This window comes from Staurois parvus, unplaced genomic scaffold (genome assembly GCF_062004578.1).
Source record: "Staurois parvus isolate SC_StPar_1 unplaced genomic scaffold, SC_StPar_1.0 ptg000980l, whole genome shotgun sequence".
Classification (NCBI taxonomy): domain Eukaryota; kingdom Metazoa; phylum Chordata; class Amphibia; order Anura; family Ranidae; genus Staurois; species Staurois parvus.
Window position 1 is genome coordinate 3,088,517 of NW_028318776.1, and position 24,777 is coordinate 3,113,293.

The window sequence follows — 24,777 nt, forward strand, 5'->3', positions numbered from 1 at the left end:
TATTCATCACTCCACTTTTTGTATCATCCTCTGTGTTTTATTTTGAAACACTGCAGGAGCTTATGTGTGCTAGTTCTTGTCTACACATGAAGCTATGCCCATATCATTGCTTTCACAGCTAGACAAATGCTTGCTTTTCATGTTCATCATCATTTTCCCACCTGAGGACATCAGCAGTGCTGTAGAGAGCTTTTACCAATATTATATAACTCTTTTCCTAGAGTGGCTCAGACACATTTTAAAGGCACAGCATATCTTGACTACCAATAAAAAAAAACAAAAAAAGTTTGCTGTGTACCTTAAGGTTTGGTTCACACCATGCCCACATCTGAATCCCATTGGAACGCGTTGTGTTTCCTGTGCGATTCAACACGCATGCAAAATGCACAGCTTTTGCGATCTGCAGTGGGTGTCAATAACAATTTAAGGAAGCCCCAGAAGCAGATCCCAAGCTCAGTGCGTTTGCACACACCTGCCCACCCCCGTTGGTACTTTTGTACCATGCAATACGGTTACAGTGTGTTTAAAAATAGGGCATGCACTACTTTTAGTATGGTACAGTGTGATTTTAGTCCATTCAAAATTAATAGGCTTGAATTTGCTCCGCACACAGCTGCATGTGAATTGCACAGGAACACACAGCACGTTCCTGTACGATTCGGCTCTGGGCATAGTGTGAACCCACCCTTAGTTGTGCACAGTAAAATATATGTAATTTTGGTAAATACTGTCCTTGGTGAAATTATTTTCTTTGCAGGTTAAAGTCTTGGCATTTACGGACCAGCATTTAGGCCACACAAATAAAGTATTTTCCAGCTGTGTCTCAGCTCTTGTTCTTTTGCTGGATAAACATTATTGGTTATATGTTTTGGTGGTTTACTTGCTATTACTATTGCAGTTAAAGGGTTTATGTTATTCCACATTACTCCACAAGAAAGTATTAACTAAACACATTTATCTGTTAACATTATAAAAATAAATACTAATCTGTTGTTGGATAAATAGTGCCACCTCTACAGGTTTTCTTTATTTCTGAAAGTACTTTCTGCAAAGCTAAGTAAAGTATGTATTAAGTACGGTAAATGTAGAAAAAAATAACTATTATTCTTGTTGTCAGTTTCTTGTTAATCAGGCAATTTCTAATTTAGGCTGTCAAGTTGAATGAAAAATAACATTATACGTGGCTTTTGGGTAGCAGCCAACTAGTTTAAAATATAACTTAGAAATAATTCTTACAGAATATACAACATAGAGAAATTTTAATGTCATTTCATCCCACAGTTAAATTCCAATTCAAAATCAGAAGCAAAAGCAAAAAAATGTCCACAAACAAGAAATTCCTGCAGTTCTTGAAATTGTCACAACAAAGTATCAATAGACTGATTTTTCCCAGCCAAATGGTTGACATTGTTGATTGAATTGTTTGTTTGCCTTCACAATTGCAGCAGAATGCCGAATCTCAAACTGAGGCTTTGAGCCAGGGCACTATCCAGTCCTACTGCTTCTCCTCATTTCTTCCAAACAGCCTGGATCTGAGTACAACTTTATCTTCATTTCAGTGCTCATCAGTACTTAGTCATGTGAGCAGCACTAGTGTTTGCAGAAAAAGGTTTTCCTCCAAATACAAAGAAGTTGTTTTTGAGGAGGATGAAAAGATGTGTGAAAACTCCTATTATTTTGAATGTGATAAATGGCTATGCCTTACTGCAGCATTGTACAGTATACATGTGTTAGGCTACAAATTCTGCTCATATACAGCAAAACCAGGCACAAATAACTACCCCTGAAATATATCACTCTCATGGAGGACTAAAACATTAATTTCACCGAGTGCCAAAAAGTTTACTGGCAGCACAGCATGTAACTGGACATCATGCCACTTACTAAGATCTCTGAAACTTTTGTTTAAACGAGATGTATTTTTCTGAATATCATCATAACCACACATTAGTATAAAGAGCTTATACACTGGTTTACAGAGATAATTGTATTTCCTAAATCTAACTTGTAAATGGCCGAAAAGCACAAGGTGTTAAAATATGCTTATATTGACTTCAACAGTGAAATTGGAACTTGACTTTGCCCTCTCCTACCTCCAGCTCCTCATTTATGGCCCAGCAATGTGATAAAAAGCCTTGATGACTTATCATAAAACTTAGGAGACAGGACTATGTGGCTAGTTGACGTTGCTATGTGTATAATGCAACACTCCAGGATTTTGAGATGTGCACTAGAAAGTAACTAAAGTTATGTGTGGGCACCTTAAGGTGTCTGGTGAACAATCTCAAGCATGCCTCTCATATTCACACAGTTCCTAATTAAGAAGCCATTTATATCATAGCTGTGATGACCAATAATGTATTCACTGCAGAATGCTTTGGTTTGGTGCTTGGGATTTTATATATTTTAATAAAGTTTCCAAAGGGTGAGATAAAAAGTCTCCCTTTATTTAGTAGTTCTGTTATATTGTAACAATAATGGAGAATCCAGTTGCTTGAAAGAGACTGGCAAAAGCAAGTGGTTGGAGGTGGCAACCTATAGATAGAGATGCATCTCACATATGAGAACATGGTCAGTAATTTAACTTGTCAACAGCCAACAAATTTTAATATCAGCTATCTGGTGGACTAACCCGTAACAATGAATTAAACAACAGTTAGTTATTAGGATTTCAAAATTCTGTCTAAGAGCTATGTATATGTATGTATATTCATACATTGGACTGTTCTGGGTTGCTTACAATTGTATATTTACTGTATCTGACTTTCACAATAGCTGTACATACAAACTGAAATGACATATTGACACAGTTTAGTGTGTTTTTGTAAAGTGGTATGCAACTCATTCATTTAACAGACTACATTTACAGTACATTAGACTGTAACATATTACTAGCGCAGGATACTGTATTTACAGAGTACAAGATGTCCTAGTTTCTTTTCCAGTCATTGTTCTCTTGAATAAATCAGAATGTGAGACCTGTAGGTTAAAGTCTTGCATTTTATTGATGGAATTTTAAATTAAAACACTTCATTTAATCCTTCAACATCTTGTCATAGTGACAAGAGACCTGCTGTATGGCCCTTGGCTCCTATATAGCCTTTCCAATGTCACATCCAATTAGCCAGTCAACCTAACAAATACATTACACAAAGGGAGCAACTTTCTTTTAGGTTCATTGTGGAGCTGAGCAAAACTTCCTTATTTGTGTTTTGCATCATGCCTGATTTGTTCCTGAGATTTGCGTCATAACATGTAACAACTTGTCATCTGTCTTGCTAAGCTACACTTTACAGCAAGCTAGAATAGCTAGATATATAGTATTTCAGACTAGTCTCAGTCTTAACCACTTCCAGACCGGACACTTTTACCCCCTTCCTGACCAGGGCAATTTTCAGCTTTTAGCGCTATCACACTTTGAATGACAATTGCGCGGTCATGCAACACTGTACCTAAATTAATTTTTTACCATTTTTTTGAGACAGATAAAGCTTTATTTTGGTGGTATTTATTCACCACTGGGATTTGTATTTTTTTTGCTATGTAAATGAAATGTCCAAAAATATAGAAAAAAAGTGTTTTTTTTTTAAATTTTGCAAATAAATAATATTTCATCATAAATCTTAGCCAAAATTTATTCATTATCTTTTTAGTAAAAAAAAAAAAATCCAAATTAGTTTATAAGCAAAAATTATAATTTTTAAACATTTTTTTTTACATTTTTATTTTATTTTTTTATATTATTATTTTTTTTTTTTTTTTACATACTGTCACCCTAGCAGTACAGTGTCACCATGGTGACACTGTACTACTTGTGGGGGGTGATGAAGATTTTTTTTTTATTTTTTACACTGATTGCTTTTACACCCATATAGGATGTAAAAGCAATCATTTCTCTTTCTCTCTGTGTGCATTCTTGCACTCATTGAGAAGTACTGAGTGAGCTGTGATTGGTCACAGCTTGTCACATGGTACAAGGCTTTTGTGAATAGCCTAGTACCATGTGACCTCTGTGATCATTCACAGATTTCACACGTAGTAAGCAATGATGTCAGAAGTGACATCTTGCTTACTACTTTGCATGTGATCACTGATTGGCCAATCAGTGATCACATGATCGGGACCTCGTGCAGAGGTCCCGTCCGACGATCGGTGTTTCACTGTGTCCGGAGGACACAGCGGGCTCCGGATCGTGGTGCTGCGTTTCCAGGGAGCGCGCACAAGCAGGGTGCGGGGAGGCCGTTTATAGATGGCCACCCGACCCTGTAGTGCCACCGTCCGGCCGTTTATATACAACAGCCGGACGGGAGGTGGTTAAAGTGGTTCTAAGGGCTCAAGTTTTTTTACCTTCATGCTATGGATGAAGGTGAAAAACCTTCTGTGTGTAGCAGCCCCCCCCCTCAACACTTACCTGACTCCCTTCCTGATTCAGCGACAAAAGCCTCAATTCTCCAGGGACTCTCACTGCTAGTTGGCTGGGGCAGCACAGATAGTGAGCCAATCAGCAGAGGGAGGGGTGCGGCCGAGCTGCGGCTCTGTGTGTAAATGGACAGGCAGAGCCACAGCTCAGGAGCGCTCCTGCTCAGGTGCCCCCATAGCAAGCTGCTTGTTGTGGGGGCACCCGACAGGAGGGAGGGGCCAAGAGTGCAGGCAGGGGACCTGAGAAGAGGAGGATCCAGGCTGATTTCTGTAAAACCACTGCACAGAGCAGGTAAATATGACATGTTTGTTATTAAAAAAAAAAACAAAACATTAGTATGTGTAAACCCTAACAATGAACTTCTCCTATTTCCTTCCTTTTGGTCTGTTAAACATACAGTACAAAGTCTTTATTTATACCTTTTTGGTCAGCATAAAAAAAAACTTTTAAAAACTGTTGAACCTGACAGAAATCCAGTGCTGTCATGTGCATTCTACAGTCTTATCTCAATGTTATAATATTTACAGTATACTATATATATATATATATATATATATATATATACCTTCACTTGCTAGTGCCAAGAAAATATCCCCCACACCATTACACCACGAGCCTGAACCTTGATACAAGGCAGGATGGGTCCATTCTTTCATATTGTTTATGGCAAATTCTGACCCTACCAGCTGAATCCCCTTTCTTCCCCTTTCTGAGTCTGATGCTCGGTTTGAACTTCAGCAAGTCATTGTCACCATGTCTGCATGCCTAAATACATTGAGTTACTTCTAAGTGATTGGCTGATTAGCAATTTGTGATACCAAACATTTGAACAGGTATATATATATATATATATATATATATATACACTGCTCAAAAAAAATAAAGGAACACTTTTTAATCAGAGTATAGCATCAAGTCAATTAAACTCAATTAATCAGTTTCAGCTGCATTGGTGGTAATGAAATTAACAATAGGTGCACTAGATGGGCAACAATGAGATGACCCCCAAAACAGGAATGGTTTCACAGGTGGAGGCCACTGACATTGTTTTCCCTACTCATCATTTCTGACTGTTTTTCACAAGTTTTGCATTTGGCTAGGGTCCATGTCACTACTGATAGCATGAGGCTGGACCCTACAGAGGTTGTACAGGTAGCCCAACTCCTCCAAGATGGCACATTAATACTTGCCATTGCCATAAGGTTTGCTGTGTCTCCCAGCACAGTCTCAAGAGCATGGAGGAGATTCCAGGAGATAGGCAGTTACTCTAAGAAAGCTGGACAGGGCCTTAGAAGGTCGTTAACTCATCAGCAGGACTGGTATCTGCTGCTTTGTGCAAGAAGGAACAGGAGAAGCACTTCCAGAGCCCTACAAAATTACCTCCAGCAGGCCACTGGTGTGAATGTCTCTGACCAAACAATCAGAAACAGACTTCATGAGGGTGGCCTGAGTGCCTGATATCCTCTAGTGGGCCCTGTGCTCATTGTCCGGCACCATAAAGCTCGATTGGCATTTGCCACTGAACACCAGAAATTGCAGTTCTGCCACTGGTGCCCTGTGCTTTTCACAGGTGAGTGCAGCTTCACCCTTAGCACATGTGACAGACGTGAAATGGTCTGGAGAATGGTGCCTGTAACCCCGCTCAGCATGACCATGTTAATGGTGGGTAAGTGATGTCTGGGGAAGCATATCCATGGAGGGAAGCATAAACCTCTACAGGCTAGACAAGGGCACCCTGGCTGCCATTAGCTATCGAGATGAAATCCTTGTACCAATTGTCAGACCCTACGCTGGTGCATTGGGTCCTGAGTTTCTCCTGGTGCACGACAATGTCCGGGCTCATGTGGTGAGAGTATGCAGGCAGTTCCTGGAGGATGAAGGAATTAATACCACTGAATGGCCCCCACACTCGCCTGACCTAAATTCAATAGAACACCTCTGGGATATCATGTTTCAGTCCATTTGACGCTGCCACATTGCACCTCAAACTGTCCAGGAGCTCAGTGATGCCCTGGTCCAGATCTGGGAGGAAATACCCCAGGACACCATCTGTCGTCTCAATAGGAGCATTCCCCGACATTGTCAAGCATGCATACAAGCACGTGGGAGCCATACAGACTACTAAGTACCATTTTCAGTTGCTGAAATGAAATGTCAGTAAAATGGACTAGCCTGCTGCATAATTTTTTCACTTTGATATTCGGGGTGTCTTTGAATTCAGTCCTCTGTAGGTTGATAATTTGCGTTTCCATCAAATGATGGGGCATCCTTACGTTCCTAACACATTACACAGTTCATATCCAGTATGAAATTTTTTCCCCATTGAGATCTGATGTATTTTCAAAGTGTTCCTTTAATTTTTTTGAGCAGTGCATAAATGCACTATATTGGCAAAAGTATTGGGACACCTGCCTTTACACGCACGTGAAATTTAATGGCATCCCAGTCTTAGTCCGTAGGGTTCATAATTGAGTTGGCCCACCCTTTGCAGTTATGACAGCTTCAACTCTACTGGGAAGGTTGTCCACAAGGTTTAGGAGTGTGTCTATGGGAAGGTTTGACCATTCTTCCAGAAGCGCATTTGTGAGGTCATGCACTGATATTGGACGAGAAGGCCTGGCTCAGTCTCTGCTCTAATTCATCCCAAATGTGTTCTGTTGGGTTGAGATCAGGACTCTGTGCAGGCCAGTCAAGTTCCTCCACCCCCAAACTCTCTCATCCATGTATTTAAGGACCTTGCTTTGTGCACTAGTGCGCAGTCATGTTGGAACAGGAAGGGGCCATCCCCAAACTGTTCCCACAAAGTTGGGAGCATGAACTTGTCCAAAATGTCTTGGTATGCTTATGCCTTAAGAATTCCCTTCACTGGAACTACGGGGCCAAGCCCAACCCCTGGAAAACAACACCACATCATAATCCCCCCTCCACCAAACTACACTTGGCACAATGCAGTCAGGCAAAAACCGTTCTCCTGTCAATCGCCAAACCAAGACACATCCATCAGATTGCCAAACAGAGAAGCGTGATTCATCATTCCAGAGAATACGTCTCCACTGCTTTAGAGTCCAGTGGCCTCGTGCTTTACACCACTACATCAGCATCCTGCACTGATTTGCTTGGTGAAGTAAGGCTAGGATGCAGCTGCTAGGCAATGGAAACCCATTCCATGAAGCGCTCTATGCACTGTTGTTTTGTTAATCTGAAGGCCACATGAAGCTTGGAGGTCTTTAGCTATTGACTCTGCAGACAGTTGGAGACTTCTGCACACTGTTTGCTTCAGCATGCGCTGACCCCTCTCTGTCATTTTACGTGGCCTACTACTGCATGGCTGAGTTGCTGTTGTTCTCAGTTGCTTCCACTTTGTTAAAATACCACTAACAGTTGACAGTGGAATATTTAGTAACAAGGAAATTGCATGGATGGACTTATTGCACAAGTGGAAACCTATCACGGTACCACACTTGAATTCACTGAGCTCCTGAGAGCAACCTATTCTTTCACAAATGTTTGTAGAAGCAGTCTGCATGCCTAGGTGCTTGATTTTATACACCTGTGGCCATGGAGGGGATTGGAACACCTGAATCCAATGATTTGGAGGGGTTTCCCAATACTTTTAGCAATATAATATATATATATATTTTTTTTTTTTTTTCCTAATCAGGGTTCCACAATGCCAGAACACCTTTATAAGAGAGAGCGGGGGTGATTTGCTGTCCTAACACACTTTCTGTGGTATAATGCTGCTCCTCTCTAGATATAGTACAGTGAATGAGCGTTGTCATTCCAAAACAAAATATGTTTTTTCCAGGCAGGACCACTGACAAAAAATAGAGCCTGAGAAAAAGAAAAACAATTCAGTCACCACATTTAAGGACTAGTAAGTTGCAATATTTTACATTTTTGTTCCTGGGTTTAGAAACACTTAGAATATGTTACATTGTCATGTTCTTGGTTTTGTCTTCTTGAAATGCTGAGAATTCAAATTTTTCACTCTGGATCAAGGCTAGACCAATACTAAATAAAATACCTTATCCTGAATTATTTGCATAATGTTTGATGTGGTCAGTTTTGTTTTGCATTAATTCTTCTACTTTGGCTTTAGGAAAGCTTTTGAATGATAGGGAATGAGATCGTGCATGTAAAACTTGAACGTTGAAATTTCCCATTACTGACATCATTTCAGTTTTGTCTAGCATCTAACATAAAAAAATACTTTCATCTGAAATTTGATTTCTTTTTTTTAAATGTAAGACTCCAGTATGGTTTTTCTTCTGTTTTCCAAATAAATGGACATAAAATAACAAAGCTTGCATTCAAATATATACAGTATATACGTAAGTGACCTTTACTTATAGTCATTTTAAATAAGTTTAAATATTTCCAGAAATGTCTCTAATTGCCTAGGGGCTAAAACATTAAAACTGTACAATAAGAGAACTGCCTTGTTGCTTATCTCAACCAATTGAAACAATTGCCTCTTTTTTCAAACTTGGACTGCAAAAATGACAGTTGGTTGCTAACTGGTTGCTATTTGCACGAAGAAGCATGTATTTCAGACATGGAGAGATTGATATCCACCCCCTTTTTGTCAGGAATAGACCCTCTTTTGAGGGGTTTGTGCCTGGGAAACAATGCGGCCTGGGTCCCCAGCAATGCGGCCAGTGGCAGTGGTGTACAACAGAGCCACATTGGTCTCTATGGTAAAAGTGTCCCTAGCAGCAGAAGTGAGTACAGATCAGGTATGTACTGACGCTTTACAGAGTTTGACTATAGAGTTTCCTTACATACTTCTGGCTTTATTCATTCACAGGCAGAGGTGGTCTGAACTGTCCTTTTGCTGTAGCTTCTAAGCTGTGTGTCAGCTCCAGTACCCATCATGCATTCCTGAGGCCTACATATATGTTTGGCTATAACATTTCAGTAACTTGTATATGCATTATGATGTGTATCTTCTCTATATGATACAAGATGTTCCTTGTTGCTTTGTGTATATTTAGTCCTTCATTATAAAACATGGGAAATTTTCAGATGTTTTGTGTGCATTTTCTAGTATTATTAGATTGTATTTTGTGAGGGCCACTTTGTCTTTGAGATGGGCTCCTCCCAGTCCTATGCATGTGCATGGAGTGTGAGTGTAGTACTGTGGTGAGATGACAATGTTGTCAAACAGCTTGGCAGGTGGCATGCTATGCGTGCCATATTTTTCTTCTTGATAGCTTCAAGGTATCCCTCCTAACTATGCATATGTATCTCAGTAAGAGGAAAGAAGGGGGAAGCGCCACTTAAGCTCAGTGTTAAAATTCCATTTATTCTCAAATGGTGATATAAACTTACAAGCAGGGGTGGACTGACAACTTATAGGGCCCCCGGGCAACAGAGGATCATGGGGCCCCTGTGTCCTCACCCACACTCAAAACAACACCCAAAAAAACCTATGATAAAGGCACCAGGGGCATCTCATGGGGCCCCCTACTGACCCCTGGCCCTCGGACGGTGCCTGAGTTCCCAAATGGTCAGTCCGCCCCTGCTTACAAGATCAAATAGAAATTTCTAGAGGCCTGTAGAAGGAGCAGTAAGCTCTGGGCACATAGCCTGTTTCACTCAACGCTGCCTGTGTCCCAGCTCCAATCCTTCCATCCAAAGCGTTTAGGAGTCCAATGGGGGGTCCTACAGGTCAAGCTTGAGCAAAGGTGTCTCTTTTTTATTATGAGCGATAGTTTCTATTTAATCCTGCAAGTTTTTATCGCCATTTGTGAATGAATTGAATTTTAACACTGCACTTAGGTGGCGCTTCCCCCTTCTTCCCTCCTATATCCATATACAGAGCTGGACATCTCTGGGGACAGCTGCTGCTGATGCTTGCTGTATCCTATTGACTTGTTTGGACTTTTATGGACTGTAGCAGTCCATATTCTATAGTTTAATAGAGCATGAGCTCAGTTCAACCCCCTCTGTGCACCACAACTTCCAAATACTTGTCCCATGTATCTTGGTGCCTCATAAGAAAAAATGTATGCGATATGTTTAATAGCAGAAAGTAAAAAATATTGTTTTTTTTTTTTAAATTGTCAGTTGCAAGCAGCTTGTGCTGGGGGCACTCGGCAGGGGGGAGGGGACACAAGCAAAATCAGGGGATGCTGGTAGAGAAGGATTGCGGCTGCTCTGTGCAAAACCATTGAACAGAGCAGGTAAGTATGACATGTTTGTTATTTTAAAGAGAAAAAAAATTACCTTTATAACCACTTCAAAAGTAGGAAAAAAATGTGCTAGCTTTTTATTAATTTTGCCTTTGAAACAACTCGTGGTTACGTTTACGTGGTTTGAATGCTGTGCAGTTATTTTATGTTTTGAATTGTAAAATTATTGTTTCTCCAAGCACGAAGGTTCAAAACAAGAGCTGTAAACCTAGGGACATAAGACTGAACCAAATAAAAAAAGTAATCTCTTGAAAATGTGTTGGAATCATTTAAGGCTCAGCTAAAAGGTTTATGTGATTCATAATGAGTAGTATAAGCTAATACAGGGGATGCATAGTAAATTATGAAAAGCCTGCATACATTCAAAAAACACTGTATCCGAAAACAGGTGGAGATATATTCCATAATGCATGATGAACCACACTGTAAATTATAAATGCAGTCAGTGGATACAGTGCAAGATTACATGCCTGCTGAGAAGCATTATGAATAAAGCATCACATTAGAGTGGTAGTCTTACCCAAATCATGATGCAGAAACGTCAAATTCACATTGGCCATATAAGTTAACAACCCATGTTAAAGCTGTGATGACCAAATGGACTGGGAACTTGTCAGATGGCTAGAATCTGGAAAGTCAGCACTACATTAGATGGCCAAGCCCACTTCCACATGACCCAATCAGACCATAACTAAGCATAAACATGTTTAACATGCAAACATTTCTCTGCTACCCAAAGCAGGGCTTGCATGAAAATCCAAAGTCTACGTATGTTGCAGCCCCCCACCCCCTAAAAAATGAAAAAAAAAAAAAATTAAAGCAGTAAAAACACAAAACAAATAAATATATTCTTACTTTACAGCCTGGCTTCTGGTAAAGTATCCTAAAGCTGAGGTGTAGGCTAAGTTCTTTTATATTATTTTTAAATGTTTGTTTTATTGCTTTCAGTGTTATTTATTCAGGGGATAGAAGGTGGGAGCATAAACATAAGACCTTGCATTTTCATGCAAGGTCAGCTTTAGGTGCAGCCACTAAAAACCCTTGCAGGTTTGCCTCAATATGTCAGTAATGGCATTGCACAGACTTATTTAATAAGACAGTCCAAGCAAGAAGAGTACAGTAGCTCTCAGAACAAATTTAAGCTTTTATCAGGTCTTAACATTTAGGACAAGTGAAAGCTAAATTCTGATTGGTTGCTTAGTATAATTACATTTTACATGGTTTTCTTAGCTATAGCAAATAAGCTTCATTATAAAACATATGTCTTACATTCAGGCATTGCCTGAATCTGGCAACTAGAATACAAAAAAACATGGCCAGGAGAGAGTAATGTTCCAGTATTAACCCATGGATAAGAAGTAGTAAAATCTCTTGATTTGCGGTTTCTGCAATCAGCAGTGTACTGCGCTGAGTATAGGTTGCTCTGGTGCTGTCTACTTACTTGGTGTAACACTGATTCTATCATAACCCATTTCTGAGGACAAAGACCTCTAGCTCTGCAATGACAGCTATATGGAACTTTTTCCCCTTTTGTGCTAGAAGTGAGAACATCTTTATGGACTGTTTTCTTCAGTATTTGCATTGTCATAAAAGGTCATTTCCAATACCCGACAAGGTAATTTTGGGTAGTTAATTATGAATAGCTAATTATCAGTTACCTGATCATTCTTAGCATATTGTTGTGTACATTTTAAATAACTAACTAGATGCTAATCTATAACACAATCCTGCCTAAGTACTTTAGCTAAGCTCTCTTAATAGGACCTAATATAGTCAAATATACTGCCGATAAAGACAGCATATTCTAACGTTGATACTATATGCTTAGTCAAAATTAGGCCAACTTAGGCTCGCAATGATTGATTGAAAGCAACCAATGCTGGCCTTCATTAGAAGTGACGATTCTATTACTCTTGCCTCATGGTTTTCCTGGGTCAGTAAATCACCTCTTCGGCTTTCTTTTGACATGTCTGCCTTGGATCTAGTAAGTGATTTAGCACTGAAGGAATGTGGCACTGACACAAAAGAATTGTTAGCCAAATACAGTACATATTGACATTACAAGTTGTTTTCTCTAAAAATTAGAGTCCTTAAAATTAAAAAGCAAAGAAAAGTATTTAATGATATACATTTTTAAATGACTTGTTTGATTTTTCTTTCCACTTTTTCTTAGTTTCCAGTCCTGCATATAAATTTTTTAGATCTGTGAAGCTTTTTCCTGAAGTATTTCATTTAATGTTTTCCTTGTTTTTCTAGGACTATACACTCACAATGTACTTTCAGCAGTCATGGAGAGACAAAAGACTTTCTTATTCAGGAATCCCCCTAAACCTCACACTGGATAACAGGGTCGCTGATCAACTGTGGGTACCTGATACATACTTTCTTAATGATAAACGATCATTTGTTCATGGGGTTACTGTGAAGAACAGAATGATTCGACTTCATCCAGATGGAACAGTTCTTTACGGACTAAGGTAGGAAAGGCATAGAATTATTTTATTTTTCTGTCGATTATATTTCATTGTCATTTTTTATTCCACAGCAGCATTTTTCTAATTTAGACTTTGGAGACCAAACAGAACTTTAGTACAATTTTAGAAGACCAGTAATATTTTCTTTGAAAAGAACTTCTTGTGGCCTTCAAGTTTTTCCCAGTCAGCTACAGCAAAAGCATAACATTTTTTTACTTCTTTGTACCTTTAGAATCACATGAATGAAGTCATGGAAATTGAGATGTGACCAAGATCAAAGTAATTCATTTTATCACAGCTATTCAAGAACATCAGCTAATCTGAGGGCCAATGTTTTTCCCTTTGCTGTATAAATTTTAATTCAATTGTGGAAAAAATATGTGGAAATGGTTTTCTCTAAGCTAAAGAGTCCAGAAATTATGTTCATCCAGCTACACGTGAGATTCTGTATCCCATTTATGTAGAATCAACATATTTCACAACACTTTACCATTCACATTAATTTTAAAAGGAGTTTACAGTCTAATTTTCCACAACATGCACAAACCAGCACATGTTTGAGTAGTAGTAAATTATCATTCCATAATGTTTTTGGATTGTGGGAGGATACAGGTACGCCTATAGCAAAGCCACACAGCCACAGAAGGAACATATACAATTCATGTGGACTTTGCCCTTGGCAGAAACTAAAAGCACAGCAAAACAAAGAAATATTGCTATCCTCTGTGCTGTCCGTATTATGACACTGTTTGCCTTTCAATAACTTAGAATGGGATTATGATGGGAGTATATGCTTCTCCACTGCATGCAAAGGAAGTAAAAGTATTCATTGTTTGATATGTATGATTTAGGGGACTGCTCCTAATCTTAGAATAATAACCCATTTTTGATCATACAAGAGTTATGTTTTATAGTGTTGCTAATAATTCATGTGTACTCCTATCAGGAGAAATGGAAAACAGGACCTACAAAAGATTTCAATCACAGGATAACCAAATTGTTGTTTGGAGGATTTACATAATGCAGGATCTCGGCTATTTTTAAAGTGAACATGGTTTTTGGTTACGCAGGGCTAAGCAACAGATATACCTATTTTTTTCCTTTCCCAACAGCATTTATTTTTCTTTCTTTTTATTCCTCACTGATCTGTTCTGCCACTGACAGTGAAAGGAGGAAACTCTATGGACTTCCCATGTCACTGTGATAATTAGCCTGACCATCCTTACTGTAAGTTTTCTCAAATTCCAATCACACATCCAGGTACAGACCACAGGCAGTGATGGACAAGTTAGACCACGTTTTGACTCCCCCACAATAGTAGCCAAAGACAAACACTTTTTCATGCTGTATTTATTGACAGCTAAATAGATGTAGGCCATATGCAGATTATGTGACAGTTGGAGGGGGCCAGCACCCATCTGGTCTACATCTAGCAGAACCGCTATCCTAAGTCCAAAGCTACAAATGACAGAATCACTAGGAGGGCAAAGAAACCACTCACCTGCTCCTTTGACAAGACCAATGAGCTGTTGCTCTACTGTTGCCTCTTCCTAGTGAGCAAGATTTTGCAGCAGTGATTAGCAATGTACTGGAAGTATATTTGTTCCATTGAGTTATTCTGTTGATGGATAGTCACTGATAGCAACTGGATCACTAGTCTGACATGGGTTTAAGACTGACATCCTTTGTTGCATGTTCCATCTCTCTAACATAGGCAGTAGAGTACAATGAATGATTAAAAAAATTCCAGGGTGTTCTCCCATCCAGTCTTTGTTAAAGATAAAACATCAAAAACAACTTCACACAAGTATATAGAGCTCATATTCTTTATTTATTTCCCCTGGATGTAGGAATGACAATTTACTTTATTTAATCCACCATACTTCCCATTTTTTCAAGGTCATTGCTCTATTGTCCTGCTTCTATTTCTGGGACATTATCTGAGATCATAAATCTCTGCTTCCTAGTTCAATGGCTCTATGAAATGTTTAAAAACAAGCAATGTCACTGGCACTTCTGAATGGAGTACCTGCATATATAAGTTTGTAGGGACACATACAGTGCATGCATATATTACAAATGAAGATGGCAAATTTAGTATTTTTTAATTATATACGCTAAGTTTGTAATAGAGTGTATGAAAGTTCATCTCTTAATTATTACACTTGGTGCCAGAACCCATGTATTTGGAATCATAAAATGTTGGTGAGGCAGTAGATGTAAGAGTTCTAAACCTCCATCTAACTAGGAGAGTCCCAATGTCAAGTTACAGCATTGCAACACCTGTGTAGGTAAATATTGTAACTCCAAGGTGTCAATGTCAATGTTTATGAACCAATAATATGTGTATCTGTGTATATATATATATATTGTGACAGGATGAACGGCGAGGTGATAGAGGGACGCTATGTGTCACCTCGCATATGCTCATACCTGACAGTTTAGGTGGAGTCCACTCCGGGTTTTCGGGGCCACAGTTAAGCAGGTGGGTCCGGACCAGAGTTTGGGCTCCACTGATGACCACCAACAGGTGGTATAAATAAGGCAGGGCTGGAGCAAGGAGTTGCTCGTGGCCTGGGACTCAGAGAGGTGTTCTGAGAGAGCTGTGTGTGTACTATACCTACAAGAAAAGGTTTGCATTTGTTTTGTTTTTGGGTGACAGGGAGAAGCCCTCCACCTCTGAGAGAGGAAAGTTTTCATGTTTAGTTAGTGCCTGGATGGCAAGGGTTTATTTTACTGTTTTGTTTGTTTTGACCTTTGTGCAAACCTGTAAATAAAGCTGACAACCAGTCAGATTTTAAGAGCCTGCTGTGCGGTCTACCTTTTTCCCAGGGAAGGTGATCCCCCACCTGAGCTAACCCCACATATGGTGGAGGATGCGGGCAACTTCCTGAGCAAGAGGGAAGATGGAGGAAATAATAAGAGCCTTGCTGCAGGCCAATGCAGCACAACGGGAGACAAATCGCCAGTTTGCGGAGGCCCAAGAAGCAGACCGAGAGCTCCTTAAGCAGGTGGCCCAACACCTATTAGAACTAAAGAAGGAATCTGCAGATCCGCTCCCAGTAGAGCAGAAAATGGCACGGGCCAGCTATGTTTTGCAGAAAATGACACCTGCGGATGATGTGGAGGCCTACCTTACAACTTTTGAAAGGGTTGCTGTTCGGGAAGGATGGAAAAAGGAGCAATGGGCAGGACTGCTTGCACCATTTTTGACAGGTGAATCCCAAAAAGCCTATTATGACCTGGAACCAGGGGATGCCCAGGACTATGAGAAACTGAAGGCTGAGGTCCTTGCACGCCTGGGTGTCACCATTGCAGTCCGGGCTCAGCGGGTGCATCAGTGGCATTACAGGGCTGACAAACCACCCAGATCTCTAATGTTTGATTTGATACATCTCTCCAAAAAGTGGCTGCAGCCAGAGGTATTGTCAGGCCCTCAGATTGTGGAGCGTGTGGTCATGGACCAATATTTGCGTGCACTCCCTGCCACTTTGAGGAAGTGGGTCGGCCGTGGAGACCCTAAATCTGCAAACGAGCTGGTGGACCTGGTGGAGAGATATGCAGCCGCTGAGGACTTTTTTCATTCACCTGGGCTGTACCCCAATGTCACTAGGGGTGGAAAACTATCCGGAAGATCCTGTAAGACTGTTCCATGGGCAAAAGGCTCAGAAAAAAACGATAAGACTATTGTGTCAGATAATGAGACTGTAGGGTCAGGACCTAGAAACTGGCCAAATAGGTCAGGAAGGTCCCCAAAGCCATTTAGAGGTTTAGGTACTGAACATATCAAATGTTTTCGGTGTCATGCGTTGGGTCATATTGCTGCAAACTGTCCTTTAAATGGTGAACCTATGCAATGTGAAAATGCTTATTTAGGAAAACGCATGTCTCTTTTTGCACAGGTGGTATGTACTGCAGCATGTCAGAAACGCATGGAAAAGCAAATGTGTGTGATTGCCATTGATGAAAAGCCAGTAACTGCTCTGCTAGACTCGGGTAGTGTTGTGACCTTAGTTAAGAGTGATTTGGTAAACCCTGCCAGCTTACACCCTAGCACGATTGGGGTTATTTGTATTCATGGTGATACACGTAATTACCAGACTGCTCTGGTGGAGATTGATACTCCCTGGGGCCCTGTGACACATTCAGTGGGGGTGGTGCCCTCTCTGCTTCATGAAGCCATATTGGGGAGAGATTTTCCCCATTTCTGGAAGTTATGGGATAAGGAGGGGAGTCAGGAGGACCGAGCTCCCCCTGCTGGGGAAACACTGGAAACTCCTGAACTCACTCCTGACCCCTTTGACGGCAAGGTGGAAGGTGAAACTGTTGGTGTGTCCAAGGAAGGTTTAGACCTTTTCCCGTTCTCTGTAATGGCTGGGGAGCAGGAGGAGTTGGATCCAACCCCAGACATTGAGGATACGGAACAGGAAATTATCTCGGGGTTCTAGTGGGAGTGGACAGAATGTCGTGCCTGACCTGGAGGTCAGAAAGGAGGATTTCTGTACAGAACAGCTGAAAGATTCCACTCTTAATAGAGCCAGAGAAAATATTAAAATGGTTGATGGGGAACCAGTTGACAATGATGTAGGGGTGTCTTTTCCCTACATGGCTCTCAAAAATAACTTGCTATACCAAGTGGTAAAGCAAGGGGAGGAGGTGGTAGAACAGTTAGTGGTCCCCAAAGCCTTTCGCCGGATGGTGCTAGATTTAGCCCATGGGCATATAATGGGTGGACACCTGGGGGTAGAGAAAACAAAGGAGAGAATAACCCAGAGATTCTTTTGGCCAGGCTTACATGGAGACGTCAAAGCGCATTGTGAGTCATGCCCGGAATGTCAATATTCTGCGCCTTCACCCCATTTTCGCAGTCCGCTAGTACCTCTACCCATAATTGAAGTACCGTTTGAAAGAGTGGGCATGGACCTAGTGGGTCCAGTAGTAAAGTCTGCCCGGGGCCATCAGCACATACTAGTGATACTTGACTATGCCACCCGTTATCCTGAAGCCATCCCCTTGCGTAATACCTCCGCTAAAAATGTCGCCAAAGAGCTTGTCCGGGTGTTTAGTCGTGTAGGTATTCCAAAGGAGATATTAACGGATCAGGGCACGCCATTTATGTCTAGAGTTATGAAAGAGTTGTGCAAATTGTTCAAAATCTCCCATCTCCGTACCTCGGTCTACCACCCCCAAACCGATGGGCTTGTGGAAAGGTTTAACAAGACCCTTAAGAATATGTTAAAAAAGGTGGTGGACAAAGATGGGAGAAATTGGGATTTTTTGCTACCATATCTCATGTTTGCGATATGCGAAGTACCTCAGGCATCTACAGGATATTCACCTTTTGAATTACTGTATGGTAGACATCCCAGGGGATTGCTAGATGTGGCCAAAGAAACCTGGGAGACGGAGTCCACGCCCTATAGAAGTGTCATTGAGCATATCTCACAGATGCAGGATAGAATCGCAGTTGTCATGCCCCTTGTTCGGGAACACATGGAGCAAGCCCAGGAGGTCCAGAGAAGGGTTTATAACCGGGGTGCCAGGATCCGTACCTTCAACCCTGGGGATAGAGTGCTGGTGCTAGTCCCCACCATGGAAAGTAAATTCCTCGCAAAGTGGCAAGGTCCCTTTGAAATTAGGGAGAAAGTGGGGGAAGTAAATTATAAAGTTTACCAGCCAGGAAAAAGGAAACCCGAACAAATCTATCATGTTAATCTCTTAAAACCTTGGAAAGACAGGGAAAGTTTGTTGGCAGTACCAAGCCCCCAAAAGGACGTGGTTCCCGTGGCCCCTCAGGTACCTATAACAGAAAGCTTGTCAGTAGCTCAACAAAATGATGTTAAGGCGTTTGTGAGGAAAAATGGAGATTTCTTCTCTCACCTACCTGGACTGACGACGGTCATACAGCATGACATAGTTACCCAGCCTGGGGTCCGCGTAAATGTCAAGCCCTATAGAATACCCGAGGCCAGGCGGGAGGCGGTGGCAAAGGAAATAAAGGACATGTTAGAGTTGGGAGTGATTGAGGAATCTCACAGTGAGTGGTCGAGTCCCATAGTGTTGGTCCCAAAACCAGATGGAACAATTCGTTTCTGTAATGATTTCAGGAAACTGAACAGTGTGTCTAAGTTTGATGCGTACCCGATGCCTCGGGTGGATGAGCTCATTGACAGGTTGGGAACGGCTCGGTACATAACCACCTTAGATCTGACCAAAGGCTATTGGCAGATTCCTTTAACGGAAGCTGCAAAAGAAAAGACGGCATTCTCCACCCCCGAGGGGTCCTTTCAGTATAAGCGGATGCCGTTTGGTTTGCATGGGGCTCCTGCATCATTCCAAAGGATGATGGACAAGACGTTGAGACCACATCGCCAATATGCAGCTGCCTATTTGGATGATGTCGTCGTCCACAGTCCAGACTGGGAATCTCATTTGTCCCGTTTGCAAGCGGTCGTAGATTCGCTGCGGGAAGCAGGTCTTGCAGCCAACCCCAGAAAGTGTGCCATAGGCTTAGAGGAGGCCAAATATCTTGGCTACATCATTGGTCGAGGTCTCATTAGGCCTCAGATCAATAAAATTGAGGCAATTCAAAAGTGGCCCCAACCTGTAAATAAAAAGCAAGTCCGGGCATTTCTTGGAATCACGGGATACTACAGGCGGTTTATCCCCAATTTTGCCACCATTGCAGCCCCACTGACAGATCTGACAAAAGGTAGGGGGTCGGTCATGATTAAGTGGAATCCTGAGGCGGAGACCGCATTTCAAAGGCTGAAACAAGCTCTCTGTGCCCAACCTGTGCTTGTGACCCCAGATTTCACAACAGAGTTTGTGGTACAGACTGATGCCTCTGATGTGGGACTAGGTGCTGTCCTGTCTCAAATCAGAGAAGGGGAGGAGCACCCTGTGGTCTTCCTAAGTAGAAAGCTCAACAAACATGAGAGAAACTATGCCATTGTGGAGAAGGAATGTTTGGCCATCAAATGGGCCTTGGAGGCCCTGAAATATTACCTGTTAGGAAGACCATTCAAGTTGGTTACTGATCATGCCCCGCTCAAATGGATGTGTGATAATAAGGAGAAAAACAGTCGAGTGACAAGGTGGTTTCTCGCGTTACAAGTGTTCAAATTCACAGTGGAACACAGAGCGGGGAAACTACAAAGTAATGTAGATGCCCTTTCCCGGGTCCATTGCCTGGTTGGAACAGTTGCTCAGCCGCAGGGGCTTGAGCAGAGGGGGGGGATATGTGACAGGATGAACGGCGAGGTGATAGAGGGACGCTATGTGTCACCTCGCATATGCTCATACCTGACAGTTTAGGTGGAGTCCACTCCGGGTTTTCGGGGCCACAGTTAAGCAGGTGGGTCCGGACCAGAGTTTGGGCTCCACTGATGACCACCAACAGGTGGTATAAATAAGGCAGGGCTGGAGCAAGGAGTTGCTCGTGGCCTGGGACTCAGAGAGGTGTTCTGAGAGAGCTGTGTGTGTACTATACCTACAAGAAAAGGTTTGCATTTGTTTTGTTTTTGGGTGACAGGGAGAAGCCCTCCACCTCTGAGAGAGGAAAGTTTTCATGTTTAGTTAGTGCCTGGATGGCAAGGGTTTATTTTACTGTTTTGTTTGTTTTGACCTTTGTGCAAACCTGTAAATAAAGCTGACAACCAGTCAGATTTTAAGAGCCTGCTGTGCGGTCTACCTTTTTCCCAGGGAAGGTGATCCCCCACCTGAGCTAACCCCACAATATATATATATATATATATATATATATATATATATAGACAGTGCTAGGCCCTGCCACTGTGAAAATCCTTGGGAAAAGGACACAGGGTTTGCATGCATGTAGACTGTGGGACTTCGGAGTATCGATTATGAGCATAGAACACAGTTTTTAAAGCTTTCTCTGGATTTTGGTATTCCTGGATCGGGGTCCATAGTTTGGAGATTTCAAAGTGCTTTGGGAAGGAAGAAATCTCCAACCTAATATCCAGATCTTGCTGAAGACCATAAGGGTGTGTGTCCAGGTGCAAACAATCCTATAATGAAGAACTGGGAATAGTTCAGGGCTCCGGCTAGGAGGGAGATATGCTCCTATCTGAAGATAGGTGTGTGGTCCTGTCTGGAGACAGAGGTGATCTACTTGAGCAACAGTGCACCGTGTTGGAGTGGTTCCATTTTCATTGGATCAAGAGAGTTGGAACAGCTGAGAGAGTCTGGACGACTATGAGCAGTGCTGCAACCAGAAGAGAGTCCGCATGGACTGAAAATATCTGTAAGTCTCAGAGGAATGAGAGTGCCAGGGGTATCAGGAGAACCCCTACCTAGAGGCAAATGGGGCCCATGCAGCAAGGTGCTGTAACCAAGGCTGAGTTAGCCAAGAGAGCCAGGTGGCTTGGTATTTTTCTGTTACCTGTTTTGTTGTGTGATCGCTCCAGATGTTAACCCCTTTCCTGCCCAGTGCCATTAGTACAGTGTCAGTGCTTTTTATTAGCACTGATCACTGTATTGGTGTTACTGGGGATGTCAGTGACACCAAGTCAGTTCCCCCCAGTGTCAGAATGCCCACCGCAGCCACACTATAAGACGCTGATCGCCACCATTACTGGTGAAAAAAAATCCAGTTTATATACCTCCATTTGTAAACGCTATAACTTTCAGGTAAACCACTTCATTTACATGCATTGGGATTTTTTTTAGTAAAGACATTTAGCAGAATACATTTTGGCCTACATTTTTTTACTGGATATGTGTAATAGGAAAAAGTAAAAAATATAGTTTTTTAAAAAAAATTGTGGGTCTTTTTTTTGTTCATAGCGTAAAAAATAGAAAATGCACAGGCAATCAAATACCACTAAAAAAAGCTCTATTTGTGGGAAAAAAGTATGGAAATTTCATTTGGGTGTAGCATTGCATGACCGCACAATTGTCAGTTAAAGAAATGCAGAGCCGTTTCGCAAAAAATGGCCTGGTCAGGAAGGGGGTAAATCCTCTGGAGGGCAAGTGGTATAGCATTAAGTCAATTAAACTCCTGGGATATTGATCTGGTCAGTTAAGTAGCAGAGGGGGTTATTGTTAATCAGTTTCATCTGCTTTGGTGTGATTGAAATTAACAACAAGTGCACTAGATGGGCAACAATGAGATGACCCCCAAAACAGGAATGGTTATACAGGTGGAGGCCACTAACATTTTTTTCTCTACTCATCATTTCTGACTGTTTTTCACTAGTTTTGCATTTGGCTAGGGTCAGTGTCACTACTGGTAGCATGAGGCAATACCTGGACCATACAGAGGTTGCACAGGTAGTCCAACTCCTCCAGGATGGCACATCAATACATGCCATTGCCAGAAGATTTGATGTGTCTCCCAGCACAGTCTCAAAAGCATGGAGGAGATTACAGGAGATAGGCAGTTATTCTAGGAGAGCTGGACAGGGCCGTAGAAGGTCCTTAACACATCAACAGGACCGGTGTCTGCTCTTTCGTGCAAGGAGGAACAGGATGAGCACAGCCAGAGCCCTACAAAATGACCTCCAGCAGGCCACTGGTGTGAATGTCTCTGATCAAACAGAGACAGACTTCATGAGAGTGACCTGAGGGACTGATATCCTCTAGTGAGCCCTGTGCTCACTGCCTGGCACCATAAAACTTGATTGGCATTTGCCATATGAACACCAGAATTGGCAGGTCCACCACTGGCACCCTGTGCTTTTCACAGATGAGAACAGGTTCACCCTGAGCACATGTAACAGACATGAAAGGGTCTGGAGAAGCCATGGAGAACGTTATCCTGCCTGTAACATCGTTCAGCATGACCGTTTGGTGGTGAGTCAGTGATGGTCTGGGAAGGCATATCCATGGAGGGACCCACAGACCTCTACAGGTGAGACAATGGCACCCTGACTGCCAGGATGAAATCCTTGGACCTATTGTCAGACCCTACGTTGGTGCAGTGCGTCCTAGGTTCCTCCTGGTGCACGACAATGCCAGGCCTCATTTGGCGAGAGTATGCAGGCAGTTCCTGGAGGATAAAGGAATTGATACCATTGAATGGCCCCTTTAATTTTTTTGAGCAGTGTATATACACTGTGTGTGTGTGTATATATGTACACACACACTATATTGCCAAAAGTATTGGGACACCCCTTCAAATCATTGGATTTAGGTGTTCCTTCTACAAACATTTGTGAAAGAATGGATCTCTCTCAGGAGCTCAGTGAATTCAGGTTTGGTACTGTGATAGGTTGCCACCTGTGCAATAAGCCTATCCATGAAATTTCCTTGCTACTAAATATTCCACTGTCAACTGTTAGTGTTATTATAACAAATTAAAAGTAACTGGAAACAACAGCAACTCAGCCACCAAGTGGTAGGCCATATAAAATGACAGAGCAGGGTCAGCGCATGCTGAAGCACACAGTGCGCAGAAGTCTCCAACTGTCTGCAGAGTCAATAGCTAAAGACCTCAAAACTTCATGTGGCTTTCAGATTAGCACAATAACAGTGCTTAGAGAGCTTCGTGGAATGGGTTTCCATCGCCGAGCAGCTGCATCCAAGCCTTACATCACCAAGTGGAATGCAAAGCGTTGGATGCAGTGGTGTAAAGCACGCTGCCAGTGGACTCTAAAGCAGTAGAGAAGTGTTCTCTAGAGTAATGAATCACGCTTCACTGTCTGGTAATCCAAAGGACGTGTCTGGGTTTGGCGGTTGCCAGGAGAATGGTACTTGCCCAACTGCATTGTGCCAAGTGTAAAGTTTGATGGAGGGGGGATTATGGTGTGAGGTTGTTTTTCAGGGGTTGAGCTTGGCCCCTTAGTTCAAGTGAAGGGAACTCTTAAGGCGTTAGCATACCAAGACATTTTGGAAAAGTTCATGTTCCCAACTTTTCGGGAACAGTTTGGGGATGGCCCCTTCCTGTTCCAACATGACTGTCTACCAGTGTAGAAAGCAAGGTCCTTAAAGACATGGAGCAAGTTTGGGGTGGAGGAACTTGTCTGGCCTGCACAGGGTCCTGACCTCAACCCAATAGAACTGCTTTGGGATGAATTAGAGCTGAGACTGCCAGCCAGGCCTTCTTGTCCGACATCAGTGCCTGACCTCACAAATGCGCTTCTGGAAGAATGGTCAAACATTCCCATAGAAACACTTCTAAACAGTGTGGACATCCTTCCCAGAAGAGTTGAAGCTGTTAAAGCTGCAAAGGGTGGGCCAACTCAATATTGAGCCCTACGGACTAAGACTGGGATGCTATTAAAGTTTATGTGCATGTAAAGGCAGGTGTCCCAATACTTTAGGCAATATAGTGTATATACTGTATATATATATATATATATATATATATATATGCTTTATTTTTGGGTTATGAGTTGCACTTTGGGTTATGAGTTGGTACTTCCAAACTAATGCTGACAGCTATGTTTGTAAATGCATAAAATTGCCTCATGTATGTATTGTTTTGAAGACAAAGGCAAAAGAATGACCAACAGTATGCCAGAAGTTTGCCTTTTGCCTAAAATGTTGGTGTAAAGTGTTTCTGCCCTTCCCATTTAGAATAATGAAAGTCAGAAATGTTATGACTGGATGCTGTGTTTTAAATGCCATTAATTTTCCAACGTATGTGTATATAATATCTAAGTAAAAAAGCATGTGCCGTTTGAAAAAAGGTAAACTACCAAGCATCCATATTACTGGTAGA

At 41.8% G+C, this 24,777-nt stretch overlaps 1 protein-coding gene across 1 annotated transcript in view; it reads left to right on the forward strand.

Annotated features, from left to right (window-relative positions):
* GABRB1 (gamma-aminobutyric acid type A receptor subunit beta1) overlaps positions 1-24,777 on the forward strand; it is a 595,526-nt gene that overhangs the window by 194,910 nt on the left and 375,839 nt on the right. The window contains exon 4 of the mRNA XM_089657299.1: positions 12,874-13,094. Coding sequence (XP_089513425.1) covers positions 12,874-13,094 — 221 coding nt within the window. The remainder of the gene's footprint in view (positions 1-12,873; positions 13,095-24,777) is intronic.